Source organism: Nuphar pumila, chromosome 7 (genome assembly GCF_984573655.1).
Source record: "Nuphar pumila chromosome 7, dmNupPumi1.hap1.1, whole genome shotgun sequence".
In the NCBI taxonomy this organism is placed as follows: Eukaryota; Viridiplantae; Streptophyta; class Magnoliopsida; order Nymphaeales; family Nymphaeaceae; genus Nuphar; species Nuphar pumila.
This window is the reverse complement of record NC_143255.1, coordinates 7,907,788-7,931,018: the sequence shown is the minus strand read 5'-3', so window position 1 is coordinate 7,931,018 and position 23,231 is coordinate 7,907,788. Positions and strand designations below refer to the sequence as shown.

General features: G+C 39.3%; 2 protein-coding genes across 4 annotated transcripts in view; one reads left to right on the top strand and one right to left on the bottom strand.

Moving 5' to 3' along the window:
* Nucleotides 1-2,000, top strand: part of LOC149831029 (putative potassium transporter 11) — a 37,298-nt gene extending 35,298 nt beyond the window's left edge. For 2 of the 3 annotated variants that reach the window (XR_016433257.1, XR_016433256.1), the window contains 2 exons: nt 630-1,844; nt 1,916-2,000. Coding sequence is in view for 1 of the 3 variants with exons in the window: in XM_090013620.1 (XP_089869746.1) it covers nt 630-1,669 (1,040 nt within the window). In the remaining 2 variants the exon portion in view is untranslated. Of the gene's footprint in view, nt 1-629 lie in introns of all 3 variants that reach the window. The other variant, XM_090013620.1, reaches the window with a different exon arrangement.
* Nucleotides 2,001-7,560: 5,560 nt separating this feature from the next.
* LOC149831028 (phosphoglycerate kinase, cytosolic) lies at nt 7,561-11,578 on the bottom strand. The gene is made up of 6 exons (XM_090013619.1): nt 11,282-11,578; nt 9,336-9,413; nt 8,978-9,238; nt 8,387-8,704; nt 8,144-8,302; nt 7,561-8,009 (listed from the first exon to the last, which is right to left on the bottom strand). The coding sequence occupies exons 1-6, from the start codon at nt 11,471-11,473 to the stop codon at nt 7,800-7,802; spliced, it is 1,218 nt and encodes a 405-aa protein (XP_089869745.1). The 5' UTR covers nt 11,474-11,578; the 3' UTR covers nt 7,561-7,799.
* Nucleotides 11,579-23,231: the final 11,653 nt, after the last annotated feature.

Below are 23,231 nucleotides of genomic sequence, written 5' to 3'. Positions count from 1 at the left end.
ACTTAATTTTTTTGATCTAATAGGCTTGGTGCCTTAGATAAAAATTATGAAGAATAATGCCTATGTATCAAATCAATGGTCCATTATTAGTTTTCCTAGACTTGGAAATGCCTGAACCTGACAATTTTCAATATTTACTCAAGTATCATGTTCTTTCACAAATGTGTATTAGTATGCATGCTCACCCCATGCATATCACAGAAATGTATGAATGAATATGTGTTTCTGTGTGTAAGTTTACATGATGGGTTAGGCTGTGTCCAGTGCCTGTCAGTCATATGCATGTTTCCCCGTATACAGGCCTACTCTGCATGCATACATGGGCATGTTGCGGTGCTACTTTTGTTCTTTCCATACATTCATTATGTTCTTTGGTTCATATTACTACAAGCATTGAGAATTCGCTGTACGTACCACTCTTATGAAGATATATCATACAGATGTACCAAAATGCTAAATAGCTTATTGTTGGTCAATTTAACTTGTTTTCACATGTTGCTATTATAGACTATTATTCTATTTTGATTGTTAGATTACTGTTGTGTGCATGTGCATGTGTGTCTTGGGTGTATGCTTATCTTATTTTATTGTGGTCTTTTCTTATGGTATTGTGAACTTATTATGAACAGGCACCGCAGTTGTGATAGTTATGCTGGTTACGACATTTCTTATGATCCTGATAATGCTGCTGGTATGGAGGACACACTGGATTCTGGTCTTGATCTTCACAGTGCTATCCCTGGCTGTTGAGCTTTCCTACTTTTTAGCCATGTTGTTCAAGGTAGGTCAGGGTGGGTGGGTCCCTCTTGTGATCTCTGCAGCTTTTCTTTTGATCATGTATGTTTGGCATTACGGAACAATGAAGAGGTATGAATTTGAAATGCACAGCAGGGTCTCAATGGCATGGATTTTGGGTCTAGGTCCTAGTCTAGGATTAGTTCGTGTTCCTGGAATAGGTCTTGTATATACAGAACTTGCAAGTGGGGTACCTCATATTTTTTCCCACTTCATAACGAATCTTCCAGCCATTCATTCTGTTGTAGTCTTCGTATGTATCAAGTATCTTCCTGTCTATACTGTTCCAGAGGAAGAAAGATTTCTTGTAAAAAGGATTGGTCCAAAGAATTTCCATATGTTTCGTTGTGTTGCAAGATATGGGTACAAGGATCTACATAAAAAAGATGATGATTTTGAGAAAATGCTCTTGAATAGTCTTTTCCTGTTTGTTCGGCTTGAGTCAATGATGGAGGGAGTTTCTGATTCAGAAGAATATAGCTTGTATACGCATACTGAAAAATCTGCAGAATCTCTGCCCTGCGGGAATGGTGACACTGTCTCTTCCTTGGTAGAATTAACATCGTCTTCAAATGATGCCATTGTGCCAGAAAGGTCTCCTCTAGGGACAAGCATTAGGTTGAGGTCCTCAGGCCAGCTGAGTCAGAGTACAGAGGTGGATGAAATTGAGTATCTCAATAGCTGCAGGGATTCTGGTATTGTACATATTATGGGTAATACCGTAGTGAGGGCAAGCAGAGGTTCAGGGATTATTAAGAAGATTGCTGTTGACTATCTATATGCATTTCTTAGGAGAATATGTAGGGAGAACAGTGTTATATTCAATGTGCCTCATGAAAGCCTCTTGAACGTGGGACAAGTATTCCATGTGTAAAGATGAGAATAATACATAGTTGGCTCTGTCTTTCTAGTTCACTCACCGTTCAACACACAGTGCAGCACATGGCAACCATTGGTGCTTGGTAGAGGTGGCAGTATCTATTTTCACATACCGGCAAGTTGAAGTTAGAACATACGAGAGGAATTTGCTTCTTGTTTCTCATTGACAGGTAGATGGAGCTCTTCTTTTTGTTCATGTTGCTCTTTAGTAAAGTGTTCTCATCTTTTTCTTTCTGTACAGAGATCATTTGTACAGTTCTCCCTCTGTTTGGCATTGGCAAAATGGCAGGTACAAAAATTGAGAACTTTTCTTAATTCAAGATACATGAAAGAAATAGAACCATGAGGGTATGGGTACGGTGTGCGAACAAGTGCAAGATGGTCATGCCAGGAGAGGAGCAATAGTAAACTTGGGTGGTCATTTTCACAGCCCATTTACTCCTTTTCTAAGTGTTTGAATATGGTTAGCAGCCATCAGAACCAAGTATTTTCAGCTTTATATGATCATTCTTTCTTTTTTGGAGACTATCTATAACAGTATCTGTGAGAAGGGACTCCATTTGTTCCTCTCATCAGAGAAAAATATGATTTGCAATTCTATCTACAAAAACCGTGACACAACCCTTCCAAACATCCGAACGCCTCTTCCAATTTTGATTTTCTAACCAGTTGGAGGGCCACCCATTTAAATTATATTTCTTAATGAAAATGATCACAATTCTCAATTCTTTCTTACAAATCGACGGTGATCATTTTGTCAAAAGTGCCTTGTTAAATTTATTGTAGTTATGTATCCCCAAACCATCAAGATAAAGGGGTTGAGCAATTGCATGTCAACTTACCAATAAGTATATGAGTCTTTTGATTTGCCTGACCAAATGAATCTCTGAACTAGTCTAATAAATATTTTTTCCACCTTAGAGATTTTTAAAATGAAAATTGATCGTATTGTATGGTAAAAATGATGTGTTTTTTTTTAAACATCACAATTTGCGATATTCTCTTTATGTTCAAAATCACAAATAGCCAGCATTCGTATGTCCCTTTTACCCTTCGCATGTGTGAAACTAATGAAGATTGTGCGATATATTCTTTCGCTCTTCGGGTGTCACATACGCCCACTTAAAATGAGGTCCACACATTTTTTTGGTGGACTTCATGAAGTTCGCATAAAATTATATGTGAACTTGTTAAACTCGAATTTTGTATCAGAACATCACAAATACCTAACTAAGTTTGCATATGTATCATGAAGTTTGCATAAACATGTGCAAACTTTCTCTTAAACTGAAACTTTACAATATTGCAAATACCTGACAACGCATATATCTCATGAAGTTTGCACATAATTATGTGTGAACTTATTATTAACCTTGTATTACAAATTCTTAACTATTACAAGCATACAAATTTATGTTAACACAAACATACAATGAATATCAGTTACACTCTTAAAATTTAACAGATTTAGAATTACAGAACATTGAATTTACAGATCATTGAACAAATTTATATTAATACAAATTTACAAATCATTAAATTTTTATATGCAATTTGTGAGATATATGTGATCTTCATCGGGTATTTGGGTTGTTCAGAAGTTTCAGTTTAAGAGAAAGTTTGCCCATATGTTTATGCAAACTTTGTGATATATATGCGAACTTTGTCAAGTATTTGCGATGTTTCAATACGAAGTTCGCATATAATTTTATGTAAACTTCGTGAAGTCCACAAAAAAATGTGTGGACCTCATTTTAAGTGGACGTATGTGGCAGCCGAGGAGCGGAGCGATATATCGCATGAACTTTATCAGTTGTGCGCATGCAAAAGGTAAATGAGGCATTCCAATGCTGGCTATTTGTGACTTTGGACATAGAAATAATATCACAAATTGTGAAGTTTTTAAGAAAACACATCATTTTACCACACAGTACAGTCATTTTTTGTTTTAAAAATCTTTATGTAGTTTAACAACATGAGAGCAATGTTGAACCTCACCAAATTAATGTGACCCGCCCTAGATAAGAAGCGGTTAGCACAATTCTGAACCTTTGGTGACCCTATCTTCTAATTGACTCCAATGAAGCTCCCTTCAAATACCCAAATGCAAAGGTAATCCAAGGTACACGGATAGTGAACCTGCCTCGCAACAAAAAATGGAAGATGTAGAGTTAGTTTTGCTGGTAGAGGCCTCCGAAATGGATAAATCCCATTGGTGGTGGCCACTATTGCCACCTCCAAGGGGTAGCCATAGCATTTCTCATTTTAAAATTAAGTTTGAACAGATGAAATAATCCAAAGGTATAAATGATGTGTTAAGTACTCCATGTAGAGTGGGTTGCATATATTTGCATGTGTGTGTTTTAAATTTGTGTTGTTTTGTACGCATTGTATCAGATTATGGTCATATTTGTAATATGTATTGTATAAAATGTGGCTGTGAAGCAAATCAAATTTTACAATAAGATTGTGAACATAAATAGCTTTTTAAATTTAACAGGGCAGTTCAGATGATATCCAAACTTATCAGGTGCAAAATTGATCCCTTTCAGGCTCAATCTTAGGAAAGCCCACTCAATTGTTGTGATGAGGCAGACTATCAGGTGGATCTATGGTGGCAGCTTGGGCTAGAATCTGGTTGGGACTCTTTGCAGACTTCCCTCTCATGTTCTCTAGAAAAAGATGTCTGATACCAACTGAAGCTGTTGGTTGAATTTTTTTATATAAATCCAAGAACGGATTTGTAGAAAATTCAACCCAACTACAAGTTTATTTAGAAAAAGTGAGAAATATAATGGAAATTGTGAGAAATAACAGGAAATTGCAAAGAATTAAATGAAATTAAAAATAACTGAAATAAACTGAAAATAAGACATCTTGGATTCCAACTCCCAGTTACTTATAGGAAAAGAATCATAATTCTAACAGGCTTAAACTACCTTTTTTAATAAAAGCATCCTAATCCTAATGACTACTAAATTGGGATATGGATCGAGTAGTTTGGATCTAATACCCATTACAAGAGGTTTAAAAAAAAAAGAAAAGAAGTTCAAAACTATAAGCAGATCTGAATGGACCCTGTGCACCCAAAAAATTGTCGCTATGCTCCTGTATCAATTTTTATAGCATTTGGCAAAACTTACCAGCATCCTCAAATATCTGTTGATCCAGACATTCACTAGATGCTTATGGGAAGTCTAAATCCAGTGCCATCAATTGTATCTGGCATGTTCCGTGTGATGAAAGATAGACAACTTTGTAACGAGGTACGAACTTGTGTGTCTGACTTGTAATGGCAACAAAGGTACTCATGAACAAAGTAGAACGGAGGAAGAAAAATGTAGCAGGGAGATGGCTTATTGCAGCAAGCACGTATTCAATAAGAATTCATGCATAAGGCTTTTTCGTCTTTGTGTGTTTGAAACACGAAGATGAAACTCAAATCCTTGATCTCTTACCAACCGGGCCAGCTGGCCTCTTTGAGATTTGAGGCCACAGCCTAGGGCTTCATATTTTGGAGGGGCCTCCAAATATTTAGTCTATACATGTTGATTTGCATTAATTTCCCAATTCCCCAGAGTCTCCAATTCCTTCAACAGCCTCAGATCCAAATTCATCCCAACACTTACAACAAACACTGATAGAAGTTCATACCAAAATAGTTTTCATTCTCAAAAGGATTTCATTGAATGCCTGCCACTATTTCATTAGTGAAGTATCATTTCATTAGCTTGTCTATAAAGATTTAATCCATACATTTGCATCATTAAAAGCAAGAAATGTGGATTTTAGATAATATTTTTAAACTATTTTATATTTTTTTGGTGTAGTCTGATGAATATATGTATATATATATATGTGTGTGTGTGTGTGTGTGTGTGTGTGTGTAAATCCAATTTGTAAATATGAAGGATATTAAGAATTTAAGAAAAAAGAGGTGCAACCCCTTTAATAAATAATAAAATTTTTATGTACAATGAAAGAATATTTAGGGCCTCAACCTCTCTTGAGCCGCCCTTGCTTAACAACAGCCCAAGCACTTCACCATACATACACCAAGCAATGGTTCTCCAGCCAGATAAGGTTCGTCACGCCCATAAACCAATCATCTTCCACATGAAAGTTTGAAGGTAAAGTTCCCAGGGATACTAGAGTCCACCTTACTGCGATATGGAAATGAATAATCTGGTTGCCTTGTGCATTATGGTATCGACTGTATACACGACATGATATTTCACTAAACCAGGAGCCCTACCTAATGGTCCCCCACCTGCTGTCTCCTTAACGTTAGGCGGCAGCCACCTGCGTATTATCACCCAAAAAATGGTGATATCACGTATCACTGGAGGACAACATTATTTACCGACTACCAAGGAGCTTCTTATGGAAAATCTAAACCTGCTGCAAGTGCCACCAGCTATGTTGCACCAAAACATGCATCTGTGGCTGTAAAACCTAGCAAAATTTACGATAGGCGAAGACGACAAACACGAAATGGACTTCGCCACAAACTAAAACAAGGCATTTTTTGCTTTCAGGCTATCCATGTAAATTGCTATAGCGTTTGTTTCAGTTGGTAATACAGAGGAGAAGGTTCCCAGTGAGGAAACAAAGGCACAGTAATCGTATCTTGGCCGTGTTAGTACCAATTGAACAATATGGGAGTATCACTACTCAGATTGATAACCACATGGTTCAAGTTCTTGTTGATTCAGTATTATTCATAGCTTCTCTTCATGTTTCTTTGAAGCCAGGGAGCACTCCTGCCATACAGGAATCCACATGCAAGAGGATGAAATATAATCTGCCACTGAAATTTTTCATAAAAAAGAGATTTGGACAAAATATGGCCCATACCCACTTGCCAGCATATTGTGATGAAAATAGAACTTAAAAAAAAGGATAGATCACAGCTAATGTTTATTGGCTAAGTGACACAAAAATGTTACCACCAGAGAGAAGCAATTCTTATTAATGGGTAGTTCCTTGACTGAATTTCCTCCTCATAAGTGTACAGTGAGCTATTTGGTAATGCCCCTTTCAGTTTTCAATCAAATTTGTTTATAACTTAACACCCCATAGCTTAATGAATGATGTTTTTCAGTCACCTTACCCATCAAAATTCGTGCTTTTGATCCTTGAGGCTGCGTTTGATACACCCCACAAACGGCGCACGGGCAGAACATGCAACATTTGTCTAGTAATGACCAGTCACACCACCAGTGCTACTGCTGAGTTCCGTGATGATGCGTTATAACACGTGGTGTGGGACGCTGTTTGTCCTGACAAGGGCAATGTATCAAACGCAGGACAGCACCCGAGCAGGGGGGACCGGCCAGCATATCAAATGCACCTTGAAGTTTACTGCAGTAGTTGGGGTGAGGGCCACGTGTGAAGATCTGTGCTATTCGTAGGCAGCACAGATCTATCTTTTCTGTTAGATACCAAAATTAAACGAGTGGTTTTTTGGCATATACATAGTATATACTTGCACCATACTTTTACATCAAAGAACCAAATAATTTTTTTCAAAAATGTGTAAAAGATACAGGTATCAACAACCATATGAGGTATATCTGCTCTTTTTCTACATCAAAAACACCACAATTTTACCAACGGGGGCTCCGCTTGTCTGGCAGGAGCAGTTAGTGCACGTCACCTTGTGTTGGGACGTTGCAAGTTTAAATCCCAAATGGTATGGTTGTATAACTGGTAGGGGTCAGACTAACCTTTGTCGAAAAAAAAAACCCACAATTTTCAAACCCAGAAAAAACAGCATAGGCTTCCACATGCTGGATAATCGAAACAACAAAAACAATCACCACCGAAAACATGGGAAATGTGTTAACTAATCAAGCATCTAAGGAAATACATAACAAATCTTCAGGGCAGGAAACTACCAGTTTATTACTCAAACTAAACAAACAAGTGGCAAAGAAATCAAAACACACACAGACACAGATTATACTGTACGGTGATCTTTATTCATAACAACGAAAGGTGCTGGACTCAAAGCAGCAAAATTAGCCAAATAAAGCTGAAGCTTATTCGGTCTGATAAATGAAAAACGTCCAAAGATTGTTTATGCTACCACAACACTCATCTCTTGACTCTGTCTGAAGCGATCAGATAGCTGAAGAGGTCGCATCATCAAGGGCAAGAACTCCTGGAAGTACCTTTCCCTCCAACAACTCCAAGCTAGCACCACCACCAGTGGAGATGTGGCTCATTTTATCCGCAAGCCCTGCCTTCTCAACGGCAGCAACCGAGTCCCCACCACCTATGATTGTTGTTACATCCTTTGCGGTTAGCTCGGCAAGCTTCTTAGCAATGGCCTAAAATAACAATCATATTAATAAAATTATTAGTTGTACAAAGAAATGGTGTCCTTAGAGGTATGTGTATCTCAAAGATGCACAAGAAGGAACCAACATGCAAGGAATATTTAGTTTAGTACAAATTAAGATACCTCTGTACCAACTGCAAATTTCTCAAACTCAAAAACTCCCATGGGACCATTCCATATCACTGTTTTGCTAGTCTCCAATACTTCGCTGAATGACTTGACTGAATCCGGCCCAACGTCAAGCCCCATCCAACCATCAGGTATTGCAGAAGCTGCAACAATCTGCATCACGTGACAAAAAAATTTTGTGGGTAACCATAGTTTCTAATGCATCAGAGCTGCAGATAGAGAAAAAGTAGCACAAACCTTGCTCTCTGCATCAGCAGCAAATTTGTCAGCTATGACGACATCGGTAGGTAATAGAAGAGACACTCCTTTGGCCTTTGCTTTCTCGAGAAGTGATGTTGCAAGGCCAAGCTTATCTTCCTCAACAAGAGATGATCCCACAGAGAAACCTTGTGCCTTATAGAAGGTGAAGATCATTCCTCCACCAAGAACAAGGATATCGACCTTCTCAAGCAAAGACTCGATCACACCAATCTTTGACGATACCTTTGAACCACCAACTATAGCAGCAAATGGCCTTTTGGGATTTGAAATAGCACCAACAAGATAATCCAATTCCTGGAGACATAATTTTAACAGCGACGTTACAACAATAACTTGTTCAATGGAAAAGAAAAAATGCAAAAACACTGATCCATGCACGCCCTTCGCAAGAATACAGTTTTGGTGAAAACAAGTACAAATTTCACTATTATTAGGGGAGAACAGGTAATGCACATAATGCCTATACAATGATGCATTATCAAGGAATTGGAAACCATCTTCCATAGTTTTTTACAACTTCAATAATCATTATACGTGCAACATGATCAGCGAAATGATCAAATTTACCTTTTGCATGAGAAACCCAGCAACAGAAGGTTTCAAATACTTGGCGACCCCCTCCGTTGAAGCATGTGCCCTGTGCGCTGTACCAAATGCATCATTTACATAAAGGTCCGCCAGTGAAGCTAGCTTTTTCGCGAACTCAGGGTTATTCTTTTCTTCCTCCTTGTAGAACCTAACATTCTCAAGAAGTAAAACACCTCCATCTGGAAGCAAAGCCACTTTCTTCACAACCTCCTCACCAATGCAGTCATCAGCTTTTTCAACCTGTGATATGGTAACACATTAATCAACAAATTGAAATTTTTTTGTTTCGAAAATATGAAAAAACAGCAAATGAGTTTATCTTGACATAGAAACCTACTTGGATACCAAGAAGTTCAGATAACCTTGGAACAAGAGGGCTCAAGCTGTACTTGGGTGTAACACCCTTTGGACGTCCCTATACAGCAAAAACTCTTGTTAATCCATGAACAACTAGTATTACTACTTTGTGCAGAAGAAAGTGGAAGGAAAACACATAAGCAAAATTATCTGATATCAACACAAGCAGCAGCAGAAGCCTTCAAGAGGAATAAAAACCATTTACCATCTCTGTGAATATCATCGTATAATTCACAACAACAATCATCTCTAAATATCAACTTACAGTCCATAACAAATAAAAGAAAAAAAGGATAATCTGATAGCCACTAATAGTAAGTGCGGATTAATAAACAAAGAGTATGAAAGACGGTGTTTATCAATTTGGAAACTCTGAAAGCCATATCAAGAAGCAATTTACCTATTTTCAGAAGTATCGTGGGTTGCCAAAAGTTGTAATTAGGCAAAGAACCAGTTTTCTACCTATAGATATTTATTGAATTTTCACATGAGATTATTAGAAAATATTAATCATTTAATAGACATACATCTCTGAAGATCCCACTTGACCAATGACTAATCCCCACATAGAAAATGAGAAAGCAATCCCGAATGTTATAGCCACAAAAGCTTACAAAACTAATCAGCTTTTAACGTGGTTGGCCACTACTTGCAAAGATGTATTCCCCAAGGGCACATTGAGGAGTAGCTTGATAAGTGATATTATAAATAAGTGTTTACCGAATCTTCTTCCACCCAAATGATTCGTTGAAACTAGCCATTGAGATAGACAAAGTTGAGATCACTAAGTGCTCCGGAGTTCCTCTGTTTGATCCCTTTCTTTTCTGTTTCTGGATCTCTTTGGAACACATCTTCTATTTATTTCCTCTCTAGTGTGTTAGAGACAAAATTAGAAAAAGATCAAATCTCAGATAATTTCATCATACATGACTGAGTTGTGAAAGCTTCAGATAGGCATATACTCTGCCTGAACTGAACTCTGGCTGGTTAAATAACCTCTTCGCAGTTGCTCTAAAGCCTACTAATTTTTTTATCATTAGGATCATCTTCAACCATATCGAACAGAAATTTCAAGTTTCCTGTTTGATTTTCGTTATGAAAAGGAATGGAAATCAATGGAACACAGCAGCACGCCCATCAGATTTAGGCTTAAAAGAAGGGGCTTTTGCCTATTCAAACAGCAAGCTCACACAAAACTCCGACATCGAATGACCAATTAGCAATCCAATTCAGTTCTAAATTTTTCTGCGAAAGACACTCAGGCATAGATTGGTGCATAAGCACATTCCAGATAAAACTCCATCCTCCGCTCACATGCATCTCACGATATCAATCAAACAAAAACTTTCGGAACAAAAATAAGATGTTTATAAACTATACACAAGCCCACAGCGTTTTACACTCAATCATAAGAACCGATGCTCGCTGTGCATTTCTAAAAATGACGCCGCAATCATTTGGATGATAAGGTGTTGGGACAGAGATACAAGCGATCGAAGATCGCGTAACTCCAGATCTCATAAAAGTTCATACTCGCTAGCAATAGCATGCATCGATGTTCGAAACACCGCTTAGACCGCTATTCTCTCTAACGACCAGACCGATTAAAAACTGGCTCAACAGTCAACAGTCCTCAAAGAAGAGAAAAACCGTTTCAGATTCACGAATGAAGGGGATTTCATCACACATACAGATGGGCAAGCAATAGCATGCAATTAATGACGTTCAAAATACCGCTTAGATCACTACTCTCTCTCTCTCTCTCTCTCTCTCTCTCTCTCTCTCTCTCTCTCTCTCTCTCTCTCTCTCTCTCTCTCTCGCTCTCTTTACTAACCAGACCGATTGGGAACTGGTTCAACCATCAAGGATCATCCAAGAAGAGAAAAGCCGTTTCAGAATCAGAGAGGAAGAAGGAAATGGATTTACCAGATGGCTCGCAAGGATGACCTTGGCACCACGATCGATGAGGTACTTGATGGTCGGGACGGAGGCCCTCACCCTGGTGTCGTCCGTGATCCTTTGGTTATCATCCAGTGGGACGTTGAGATCCACCCTCACGAACACCCTCTTCCCCCTCAGATCCTCCTCCCTCAGATCCCCCACGCTCCTCTTCGCCATCTGATCGATCGATCGACCCTCTGTGTGACTGCGTGCGCGCTCCTTTATCTCGCTTTCGAGGAATGGGAAGGAGACAACGCCAACGCCTTCTTTTACTCCTTCACCGCATTCTTCTCTCTCGGGAGTCGGGATGTTAAAACGAATTCCGCCGTATGTGTTCACCGTAAGACAACGGGGTCTGAACGTTGGATTGTGAAACCGACGGTGGTGATGGGCATTTGACTGTCTCTCAACTCACGGCCGAATGCTTACGTAGTCCCGTCCGTCACTAAGGTGATACATGGGCCCCCACCTGCCTCCAGATTCCCAGAATCATTCCTCCTCGATCCCTTCCGTTTCCGGTGGTGGTCTCTAGTAGGGGTGGCAAAATCTGACCCAACTCCCCAACCCCCTTGTTAGCCGGGTTAGGGTTTGGCTTAAACGGGTTCATATCGTAAATGGATTCTTGTCGTAAACGGGTCGATTCACCTAACCCGCTTATTAAACGGGTGGTGTTCGTTTTAGGGGTATGCCAACCCGTTTGACCCGTTTAATAAATGGGTTAGGCAGATGGGTCAACCCGTTTACACGAACCCGCAACCCATTTATATTTAAAATGGTTTTTTGGGATAATTAAATTCGCAACCCGGTTGTAATCCAAACTGGTAATCATGTCGACTCGTTTTAAATATACATGACACTTTTAAATATTTAAAACTCGTAACCCGTTTTAAATATTTAAAACCCCCAAATGAGGTTGTCAACCCGCAACCCGTTTAAAATGATTAAATTCAATTTTACACTAAAGGGTCATTGCCAGATGGGCGACCATTTAGAGAGGAAAAATAAAAGGTGGGGTGTATTTTGAATTGTTGGTGTTGTGAGAGAGAGAAAGAGGTGAAAAGTTAATAAGTGAAGTCTCACTGCAGAGGTGATAAGACTTGAAAGCAATAGCATTAAATGTTCTCATATGGAAAAAATCGTTAATTTTTTTTAATATCAAATCAAGCTAAAAGTACAACTTTTTTTAATTTCTTCTTACTTAAAATAACCCCCCCTTCTTATTTCCTGTTTGCAACATCCATTGATAAATAAAGTGAGCCTGAACCTCATTTGCGAGCCCTACTCACAAGCTCATTGGTGTAAAGTTCTCACTAGATAGTACACTCATCTTTGGCCTCACAGCAAGGACTGAGCACCATGGGTTCTAATTTTGTGAGACCCTACAGATAGGTGACATTCACGTGTTGCCCTCACTAGATCAGTGGAGCTAAGGATGTAAATGGATAGAATCCAAAATTTTCAAATCCCGAATATTTGACTAATCAGGATTCAACTTTTTATATATTTAGTTGTTTCCCTGTTTGCATCCCTAAGTGAACACCTTGTGGGCCAAGTACAAATTATACGTGACAAAACTGGATCCACCCAAACAAATAATTGAAATCAAGCTCTTTACATATAGAACAAAGCAATCGAAATCGTGAAAAAAATAGAAAAACCAAAAAACTTATTATCTCTCATATATATATATATATATATATATATATATATATATATATATATATATATATATATATATATATATATATATATATATATATATATATATATATATATAGAGAGAGAGAGAGAGAGAGAGAGTAATTGCCTTTAATGTTTTTCTTGAATCTGATCATACAAATGTATTCATGTTTTATTTTATGGAATTAATTCAATTTCGACACACAGATAGGTTTTTATAAGGTTTGAACATCAATGGTATAAAATTTGTATAAAAATATCATAAATATTCAAAACTTAAAAATTTATATTTTTTTATTGAAGAAATATGATCCAAGTGTTGTTTCTTAGCAAATCGATCATGTCAAACACATCTGTGTTTGTCAGATTTAAGAAAAATAACTTAGAACCCTTCCCCCCTTCACTCGGCGTAGGCTGCCAAAGGCGAGCCATAGGCAGCTATACCCTTCTCTGTCTTTAGAGAGACAGATGCTTGCCAAGCAAAAGACCAGAAATCTTGGTTGGTGGATGAGTTAGGTTGGTTTCCAAGCTACCAAAAGAGTAAGTGTAAGTAAAATTTAGAAAAAAAAATAAAATTTTGTAGTTAATTCTTTTTCAGAGTTAAAATGATAGTACAATGAAATATTTATTTGAAAAGATCAAGTTAGCGAACCTTGGGCAGTTATACCCTTCTCTATCTTTAAAGAGACAGATGCTTGCCAAGCAAAAGACCAGAAATCTTGGTTGGTGGATGAGTTAGGTTGGTTTCCAAGCTACCAAAAGAGTAAGTGTAAGGAAAATTTAGAAAAAAAATTAAATTTTGTAGTTAATTCTTTTTCAGAGTTAAAACGATAGTATAATGAAATATTTATTCGAAAAAGATCAAGTTAGCGAACCCAGGGAGGGTTATAGGCAAAATATTTAGCAAATGAGCTGACTTCCTAAATGTCTCAGATTTAGGTTTGCATTTTTGCAAAATCATTCAAATCTATAATGATTCAAACCAAAGTTTTAGATAGAAATAGTTTTATACAAAAAAATCATATATAAAATGTCAAAATATACTCAAGAGCGAATAACAAAGAAAATGAATTCTTAACATCATCGCGTCATTGCGCCATTGCCGGTAGCAGTTGTCTATTCATTACTTGGATCTCATAAAAAGGGCCAAACTCATGAAAGCCTGGTAGGTACAATGATGTTATATAGTTGTACAAAACTAATATACATATTAAGCATATTTCAATAACATTGTAACACATACAACTAAACGATCTGTATAAATTTATACAAGTAAGGTATCATTTTTATTTCAATAAGCAGTGTGAATATCAAGACCTTGTTTTGATATTAACATATATGTGGTACTGTAATGCCTCAAAATTTCAACTTGTAATTACAAAAATATTTAATGAAATTCTTTCAAAACTCAGAGCTTTTAAATAAAAAATTTAGCAAAAGTGGATTTTCTTTTAAAAAGAAAACAAGTTGATACTTCTGAGCATGTTAGCACAAAAATCCAGCAAAAACATTTGTAGCAAAACAGTTAGTGGGCAAAAGGTATATTTTACTTATAAGCATTTTTGTCTGTACTAAGTTAGGAGTTTTCTTTCCCTGAAAGCAAAAGTACAAAGCCCAAAATAAGGAGCCATGACGCCAGAAAGAAGAGTGAGGCCTCAATCCATGTTTCACCGCACCACCGACTGTATAGAGAAGCTACTAGTCACCTGCACTCATAAAATGGGTCAGTTTTACAAAAAACTGGTAGGTGCGCAAAAAAGAACAAAAATAACATCAACTAATATAAATCATGTTCATAATTATGCAAACAGATATCATGCTAAATTGATTTCACAGGCGGAGAACAAGTAACTAGCCACAAGCAGTTATAACAAAACTATACATGCATACCATTAACTATCACAAATAGTAAGGTAAAGCAGGTAACCAAGCTCAATAGCAATGAACTATCGTAACATCACCAAAGTGCAAATCTAACTGTATTGTGAGCAGATTATATTTTGTTCTGATTATTAGCTGGTCATTGTGGGTACGCACAAGGCACAAAATGTAAAAGCAACCGAGATCAATTCAGGGGTTCATTATGTTACCCTGAATGACTGACTGAGTCTGCTCTTAAGAGGACGGCCAATGACCAAGAGAGTAAGTCTCCAAAGGCATACAAAGGCCTATGGATACATCCAACTTCTGCAGAGTTGTCAGACAACTACCACCTAGGATAATTATAGTAGCCCATTTTCCCTAACTTCGATGATTGAGGAAGCTGAGTCATTTACCCAAAATAACCAATAATGAATTGTCTATCGAAGTTTTTGTACCATTCATCCTCTATCTTAATGAACCGTGTCAAACGGGCATGATGGGGGTTTCTTTAATCATCGCCCCATTCTATATGCTTTGGTCCATTAGGCCCACTCGAGCATCTCACTTATGAAGGCGCATAGTCATCATTTAGTGATTTTTCATAATTGTGCCTTATTGCACACCATGAGGTTTATCAACCTCTCGCGCTACTCATCGTAGTATCACACATCACTGTCAAAGGATGTGACTACGATGATAGCCAAGGGCTACTCAAAAGCATCCAAAACAAGTTCAATCTTGTATGCATTCTCAAGAAAATCCAAAGTCCTTGTAGAACATAATTTCTTGAGATCGGCACATCGGTACCCAATTTTGTATCTTCTTGAAAGAAGTGAACCTTGGTACGCATACACTCGCATCTTGCAAGGTTTATCCTATAAGAAATCATAAGAGGCAAAATTCTTGCATCTCGAGTGGTCAAAGCCTAAAAGTAGCCAACACAAGGATAGAATAACAATATATAACGAAAGAAAGTACAACATTAACTAAAGGCATGAGCATAAATATAAGCAAGTAAAACAGGAAACAAAGCTTGGGCGCATAAAGTGCAAGGCAACAGAAAAAAAAAATACTCCAATAAAAGCGAAGAGTAAATAGCCATGGCGCATAAAGCCCAGGACAACAGAAAAGAAAAGTGTTGAATTAAAAGCGAAAAGTGAATAGCCATGGCGCATAAAGCGCGGAGCATCAGAACGGAAAATATTAAATTAAAGGCGGAAAGTAAATAGCCATGGCGCATAAAGTGTGGGGCAACAGAAAAGAAAATATTGAATTAAAGGCGAAAAGTAAATAGTCATGGCGCATAAAGCGCGGGGCAACAGAAAAGAAAGTACTGAATTAAAGGCGGTAAGTAAATAACCATGACGCATAAAACGCAGGGCAATATTAACGAAAGTGCAGAAAAGTAAAGACAAAAATTAAAAGCCTGGGCACATAAAGCGCGACAGCAACAGAAAAAAAATGCAGAAAAGTAAAAAGAACAAGGATTGTGAAACTGCATTCTTGAGTTAAAAGACATACATATATACTTATACGTATATATATATATATATATATATATATATATATATATATATATATAATTGGCCTCTTCTTTAATTATCTTTTATTTATTTTAGTTCTGTTCATTTAAGGTCCTTTTACGCAACTTTCACCTACCTTGAGAGGTTGCAGGTTCTTGTACGCCTGTGGGCGTAGGTGCAAATGACCTTGGGCCATGGAGCACAAGCGTGCTCCATCGTGGAACCTAGAAGCATAAAGCTATTAGTATGCAAAAATAAGAAGTGGGTCTGGTAAGACCTGCAGTAGTAGTAGACCCCGATATGAGGGTAGGCAGGGAGCTCAGCTCCCTGCAGAAAAACAACAGAGGCAACAAGGCAGGGAGCCTTGGGTTCCCTACCTGCTAGAACAACAAAAGTCCCTTGGCAGGGCCTTGCTGACAGCATATTGCAAGCCGTGGTGGAGGCAGAGAGCCCATCTCCCTGCTTACCCGAACGATAAAGAGGACTAGGGAGCTCAGCCCTCTAGCAACCCTACAGAAGGCACAAAGGAAGGGGCTCTGCCTCTGTCTACAAAAAAAGCAGAGACAGAGGCTTGGCCTTTGTCTGCCAGGCAAAATTGAAAGAAAGAAAGAAAAAAGAAGAAGAGAAACCCGACCCCTCCCCCACAAAGGAGGAACACAGGGAGGTCTCGACCCTTCTCCCACAAGAAATAGGGAAACAGGGAAGGGCCCAACCCTACCACTGCGCCCACAGGGCGAAAAGAGAAAGATAGGTAGGGGGTTCTACCCCCTCCCCCCCCCTCCCCTCCCGGAAGAAAAAACGAAGAGGCAGAGGGCTCCCCCCTGCCTGCTCGACAAAAAGGGACAAAGGCAGAGGGCAGAACCCCCTGTGCCCCTTGCCGGACAAAAGAAAACACAATGGTAGGGGGCGAAGCCTTCTGTCGGCCAGAGAAAAAGACATAGGCAGGGGGCTCCGCCCCGCCCTGCCTGACGAAAAGAACAACGACAGTGGGTGAAGCCCCCAGCCAGCTGAAGAAAAACATAGTCTGGGGCTCCGCCCTCCCTACTTGACGATAAGAGATAGCGGCAGGGGGCGGAGCCCCCTGCCGGCCAGAGAAAACAAGGGCAGGGGTCCTTCCCCTATGCTGAAAAGAAACAGTAGCAGAGGGCAGAGCCCCCTGCCGACTGAACAAAAACAAAGGCAGGGGCTCTGCCCTTTGCCGAGAAGAAGCAGCGACAAGGGGGTGGATCCCTCTGCCAGCTGAGCGAAAAGAAAGGCAGGGGCTCTTCCACCTGCCGACCAGACGAAAAGAGAGGCAGGGGGTAGTGTCCCCTTGCCGACAAGAGACAACGGCAGGGGGCTCCGCCCCCTACCGGTTGGACGACAAGAAGAGAGAGAGAGAGAGAGAGAGAGAGAGAGAGAGAGAGAGAGAGAGAGAGAGAGAGAGAGAGAGAGAGAGAGAGAGAGAGAGAGAGAGAGAGAGAGAGAGGTTACCTGAGGAGGAGGTCGGTGGTGATAGCTCTGGCGTTACCATACAAATGTAGAAGAAGACGAAGAAGGTAACAGGGTTGAGCGGTTGAAGAGTTCAAAGAGGGTGAGAGTGAAGTGGTGACGGAGGGGTCATCGACGGTCGATGGTCGTCGATGGCAGCAGAGAAGACGGATAAGGTGGTGGTGCTCGGAGGGGTGGCCGACGGCTTCAATCGTTTACGACTGCTCAAAGAACGAGAGATGACGGGAGGAGGTGAGGAGAGAGAAAAGAGTGAGGGCTTTTGCCCTTCGCTAGAAGGCCTGCGTCTTTTAAAGACGCATGCTCTCGATCCTTCGAGAAGCTGAATCTGGGTCAGGCTCGAATCTGGGTCCGAATCAGGCTCAGATCTGGGTCCGACACGTCGGACCAACATCGGCACGTGTCCGGCATAAATTTTTTTAGTGGGTTTTATAGGTACTCACAAGACTAAATCGTTGATACAGACTAAGACCATTCAGGGGGTTTGTTATTTCATGTAAATTAGTACCATGAATGATGAACTAAATTTGATCTAAAGGGAATGGTATAATTAGTGAGAGAAAATTCTTCAGATGTCGAGAAAAATGAAGATGAATCTTAATTTTTGCAAAAGTTGTGTGATCTACCACCTAGGACAATAATTGGTAGCCTTGTCCCTTAACTCCAATGATTGGGGGCACCAACTCATTGCCACTTGTACAATATAATTGTTAACAATTTGTCCATCAAAGCTTGTACCTCATATCCTCTCAAGATAAACATTATGTGTGAATGGGTTATTTTGTCATCTATTGTTAAAGAGTCTTACCACATTAGTATATGCCTTGCTCGGGTTAGCATTATCTACCCATTTTGCGTAGGTTCTCAAATTTGTTATTATTATAACTCATTCACCATGCTCTGATCTTGAAACCAATCGAACATCTTGCCTATGAAGGCAATCTTTGAATTTGCATGTGATTTTATCATAGGATAGTGTATTGTTGCACTACAAGGTTTGCTATAAACCTTGACTCATTCTTCATTACATGGGCATGTCTTGTATGTTTTATAGTACACAGTGATGATAATCAACCCAAATTTTAGAAAAGATCAATGCTTTTGTATTTGTAGAAATTATTATTATCAAGAACGATATCTTGATCCTCAAGTCGAGGTAGATCTATGTTGTTTCCATATGCATATCATAAAACTTGATATACGTGCAATCGGAGTCCACATAATCAAAGTTTCGCATCTGCCCATTCAAAAATAGACTCAATTGTGTATTTTTGAAACATATTGAACTTATTCTTTTTTAACAATATTTTAATGTTTGAACCACAGGGATTAATGTTTCATAAAGTTTGATAATTGTTAATGTTTGATGCATGCAAGCATAAAATCATGCACATGTGCTTTTTGAAAAGAGAATTAAAGCATGTGTACACATATTAAAGACGGTGTACATAAATAAATCACGTATAATTTAATAAAGTAAGCACACACAAAACTGCTTAAGTAAATAAATACATGAGTAATTTAAAGAAAATAGCATTTGCATAAATGTCATCGTAAATAAATGCCAGCGTAATTTTAAATAAGGCAAGTATACACAAAACTGTGTATATAAATATATGCATGCATAATTTAAAGCAGTGTCTGCATAAATATAAATAAACCATACATATATACATATACATATATAAATATATATATAAACATATTTTTATATATGTAATACCTATATCAAGATCGTATAAATACACTCATCACATGTATTTCCCTACCTCAAAAAACATGCAATCCTTTGCTAAGTCTGAGCATAGGTGACAGTTTGCATGTGTCTCAATATTAGTGTCAGAGGTACGAGAATGTGTTGATGCATGTGTTTGAAGGGCTCAGGTAATTTTTTGAAACTACGACAAGAGTGATGGTTAAAAATACATTTTGATGGAGGTAGCGATTACGACGGCACAGGGGTTGAACCAGAATAGAGTTCGAGTTAACAGGACCGAGTTGGGCTCATCGTGGCTGAGATGAACCGAGCTCGATTTTGGCTAATCGAGTTGGCTCGGTTAAGAAACGAATCGAGTTTGACTCGATTGAGATCAGACCAAGCTTGGCTCGGTTGGTTATGGACCGAAGTGGCTCGGTTAGGAGTGAACCGAGCTAGGCTCAGCTTGGAGGCTTAACAGGGAAAGGCTCAGTTGGGCCCCCAATCGAGCCACGCAAAAAGGGAAACGGGAGGGATCAGCTCGGCTGGAGCTCAACAACTCCTATAGCAAAAGAGGGGGAGGGGGAGGGGGAGGGGGAGCTCAAGCTGAGCTCATAAACCAAGAGAGGGGGGTGCCTGGCTTGACTGGGGCTCAAGAGATCGAGCCGAGCTCCAAAAATGGCTTACCAGGGGTTCGGTTGGCCTTCGGCCAGCCCTTGAGTCAAAGGGGGCGGGTTTGGACGGATCGACTAGGTCGAGCCCAGTCCAACCGCGAGTTTTGCAGCCACCCTGGGACTCGGGTGGCCTCTAGCCAGACCTTCCTGCATCAGAGGGGTGCTGGAGGGCTTAACTATGTCGAGCCTAGTCCAGCAGAGATCCAAGTCACCTCGGATCTCAGGTGGCCTCACTCCATTGCGCACGAGGCACAGTGGAGTGATGGCGCCAGACACTAACTAGAAAGTAGAAAAAAGGAGGAAGGAGAGGAGGCGGTGGAGGAGCATCGCCGTAGCAGGTGCCGGGCAACACCACCAACAAGGTGGTGTTGCTAGGCAAAATAGGAGAGAGGCGGAGGTGAGCGGTGGAGCTCTGCCTCCGTCTGACCGAAATATGGGGAGAAGAGGGTGTCAGACACCCTCTCTCCCAGTGAGCTAGAGCCACGGCTACTGGTGGTTCTGGTTCTTCGGCAAATTTAGGAAGGAGGAGAAGAGGAAGATGAGGGGGGGAGAGGGCCTCACCTCGATGGTGCTCTGAAGAAAGAAAGAGGGGGAAGTGTAGCGAGATGGGGGAGGAGAGCTGCCTCTGACCGAGGTGCGTCACCGGCGACGGGCAAAGAGAGGGGAGAGCTTAGAGGGGTGAGAGAGTGAGAGGGAGAAGAGGAATGCAGAGGGGGGGGGGGAGGGAGTCCGGATTAAGAAAAGTCAAAGAAAGGGATGGGGTTTTATAGCCCCGAGTTGTGGTAGTTTTAAAGGGTTTGGGTTGGATTGGATCCAACACGAACCGATTAATAACCCCCGAGCGGTATGAGGTACCCATTTGGTTTGGGTTGGATCCTCCTGAATCCAATCCAAACCGGGTATAACAAAGGAATATAGGGGGTTGGGTTTGGGGCCCGAACCGGAGAGGTTTATATTGGCTTGGGGCCCAAAACGAATAGGTTTAGGTTGGTTTGGGGTTGGATCTGTAAGGATCCAACCCAAACCCTTTGTTATCTTATATGATACCCACTTTGGATGTTATTTGGATGTTGAATCCAAAAGTCACCCTTTTATGTTATTCAAGGTAGTCCGCATCAAGTAGTTTGATCTCATTTAGTATAGAGTATAAACCTAGTTTAATGAGTAAGCAAATGCTCGATTGTATTCTAAGATCAAAGTTGCATAAATAATCATTGCACCAAGAACTTGTTTCTATGTCTAATAATTATAGCTTAAAGACAACACATCAAGAGTCTTTAAACCTATGTTGATAAATAAAATTACAAATAAATAAACAATGACAAATACATTTATGAGGTCACATTGAGTGGATACAATCTGTGGGAGCAAATATAGTCAATCAGGAGCTATAGCCAATCCTTGCCGCACATCTCCTTTGAAAACAGTGGGATATGTGAGAGTGAGGCCCATGCACACCTGAAACAAGTGAGATGTGTGATGGTGATAGAGTATAACGTAAGACATTACATATGACTAACAACTGTTTACAAATTGCACTAATGTTTTTTCAATTAGAGAGCACGTAGGTTGTAGACAAATATATATCATGCCAACAATGTAAGAAATAAAAGAAAGGGAAAATTTTAAATAAGAGAAATTTTCTGGTCAGTACTGACATTTATTAAGCCCCAAGTTAGTTCCTGCCAAAAAAATGTGATTGCATATGTTTTTTTGTGTAGATGTGTTCCTAATTGTTAATTTACTAAGACCATACTTTGGATCAAATCAATTTGCTAAAAAAATTTGATTCTATCATAACTTTTAGCACAATATGAACGGTTGATTCTTCACTCTTTTGAAAAAACACATATGTGCATGAAAACTACATAATCTAATGCATATTATCTACTAATTAAACTAACCAAAGGGGCTCAGCTTGTCTGGTAAGAGCAGTGAATACATGTCACCTTAAATGGTGTGGTTGTATAACTAGTGGGGGTCTACCTAACTCCAACTTGCTTATCTAAATATATAAAATCTACTAAGTAAACTATGATAAACACATCATATTGGTTTCGATCAAACAAAATCACCTGAAGCCACAAATTTTTTAATAGTAAATATTTGAAAACAATGTAGAACTGCTGAGATGTGAACTCAACCCCATCGATTTTACAATTAAAAAAAAACCCCTTTAAATAAATGCAGAGTTATGCAAAAATGATGCTTTCACTCAGCAGCATCTAGAGATGTCAACGGGTCGGACTCAAATGTGAAAAGGTAAAATAAAACCAGATATGACCTCATCGGATTTAGATGCGGATTCAGAGTCAGATGAAAAAGTTAAAACTGAATCCGGATCCGACTAACTTAAAACCAGATATTTACACTTAACCGGTAGGAGTGTCAATGGGTCAGGTTTGGTTCGGACCCAAGTGAAACCAGACTTAGACATGATTTGAGATGATGGTATTAGGTCTAGGTTTGGGTCCAATTAGACCCACCATAAGAGAAACCATACTTGGATTCCATAAGAATTAGATGAACCAGACCTAGACCATACCCAATAAATAATAAAATTTTTTATATTGAAAAATTATGAATCTTCATCATAACTCGAGTCAGGTATCAATTTTCACTAAACATACCTAGCACCATATATTATTTGGATCCTTCAGGTCCAACTGGATTCTAATCAGACCTTATTTATCACCAAACCCTGACTCTATAGGTTTTAGCATGAGTTGGGTCAGGGTCAAATTCGACCACTATTAATTGGGTTTGGATTTTAGACGGATTGAAATTTTAATTAGATTCGGGTTGGGGTTTCATTGCAAAAATCAATACTGAACCCAAATCCGATCTTTAGTCTGATTCAGATTTGACTACCGAATCTGACTTATTGGATTCGGATTTGGGCCAGATGCCGGTTACATCAGCAACATCTTGAATTGTGAAAAAAAGAAGAAGCCATGAAGAAAAACACGGTTCACTTTTGTCGCATCTTTTACATAATACCAAAAGTAATA

Coding starts and splice junctions, on each gene's coding strand:
- LOC149831028 (XM_090013619.1), bottom strand. CDS start 11,473: ATGGCGAAGAGGAGCGTGGGGGATCTGAGGGAGGAGGATCTGAGGGGG. Junction 8,705..8,977: donor CTGGGTTTCTCATGCAAAAG/GTAAATTTGATC, acceptor TTATGTCTCCAG/GAATTGGATTATCTTGTTGG. Junction 8,010..8,143: donor AATTTGCAGTTGGTACAGAG/GTATCTTAATTT, acceptor TTGTTATTTTAG/GCCATTGCTAAGAAGCTTGC.